Source organism: Perkinsus marinus (assembly GCF_000006405.1).
Source record: "Perkinsus marinus ATCC 50983 genomic scaffold scf_1104296947612, whole genome shotgun sequence".
Taxonomy (NCBI): Eukaryota; Perkinsozoa; order Perkinsida; family Perkinsidae; genus Perkinsus; species Perkinsus marinus.
This window is the reverse complement of record NW_003210557.1, coordinates 1-1,117: the sequence shown is the minus strand read 5'-3', so window position 1 is coordinate 1,117 and position 1,117 is coordinate 1. Positions and strand designations below refer to the sequence as shown.

The 1,117-nt window shown below is 50.4% G+C and overlaps 1 protein-coding gene across 1 annotated transcript; it reads left to right on the top strand.

Moving 5' to 3' along the window:
- Positions 1–353: 353 nt before the first annotated feature.
- On the top strand, positions 354–635 carry Pmar_PMAR027547 (hypothetical protein; the record flags this gene model as incomplete). Its single annotated transcript, XM_002779345.1, has 1 exon — positions 354–635. A coding segment is annotated over one exon (282 nt), but the record flags the coding sequence as incomplete, so codon positions are not given.
- Between the last annotated feature and the right edge of the window lie 482 nt (positions 636–1,117).

Genomic DNA, 1,117 nt, shown 5'->3' with positions numbered 1-1,117 from the left:
CCCACAACAAAGATGGCGCAAAAATCACGATATTGCTATGGAGCAAAGACATAGATGATCGGACAACTTTGTCCGAGGTTGTCCGATCATTTCGCGCTGTTCAATCCAAGTAAGCATAACTCACCTTCCTGTTATAGGAAAGGTCGAGCGTTTCTAGTAGGCCAGAGTTCTCCAGTGTAGAGGGATGATTGCATCCTAAAACGAAGTATTGTGTTTGTTTCTGTGCCAGTTGTCTCCTTGGCTATTGCTCCGTGTCGCAGTGCATATCTTAGCCTAGCGCCAAGTGAGCCTACTATTGATTATATTGATAGATAAGTTCTTCCTATAAGTCCTCTAGTTGTGGCGTTCCCTCAATGGGAGATAAGGAAGGTGCACCGACCCTCAACATGGCGCTCCACGATGGGTCTGCTGTGCCTACTCCCTTAGTCGCCCGTTGTGAGGAACTGCGTACTAAGAGGGGTGGACTTCGCCGACAGAGAGGTCGGTTACGGTCTCAGTTGCAGGCTATCAAAGAGGACATCCAGGTGATCTTAGCTGTTCCTGACAACGCTGAAGACCCTACGGTACTTGAGTTAGAACGACGAGAGAAGGTTCACGAAGAAGAGCTGTTGGTGATTGAAGGAGAATTGGCTAAGGTGGAGGCCGACCTTGCGGAATGTCTATCGGTTCGGTCTCGAGAGGGGTCTATTAGAGGTCTTGATACTGAGGTTGTTGGTGGAGCTGCTGTCCCGACGTTGACTGCCGGGGCATTAGCAGGATTACCATCCGGTGTTGAAAAAACTCGGGATGGTCGAGTGAAGATACTACCCCCGGTTGTTGCCTCTGGTGGATCACCGTCATCGCCGTCATCATCATCATCATCATCGCCCTCGGCCTTATCTTCTCATGGTCCTATACCGGACTATCGACGATATTCTTACGCGCCGGATCCCCCTTTGGCGTATTACGCTGGTAGACGTGTCCGGAAGGGGCGTATTTTGACTGCTGATGCTGTTGGTAAAATCCGTTTTCCCAAACTCACTGATCGGTTTAAACTCAAGGCTCATCTGGGTGCTTTTGGTCGTCTGCTAGTGGAGGCTGGCGGGGGAATACATATGAGCAGTCGTGGCGAGGAACG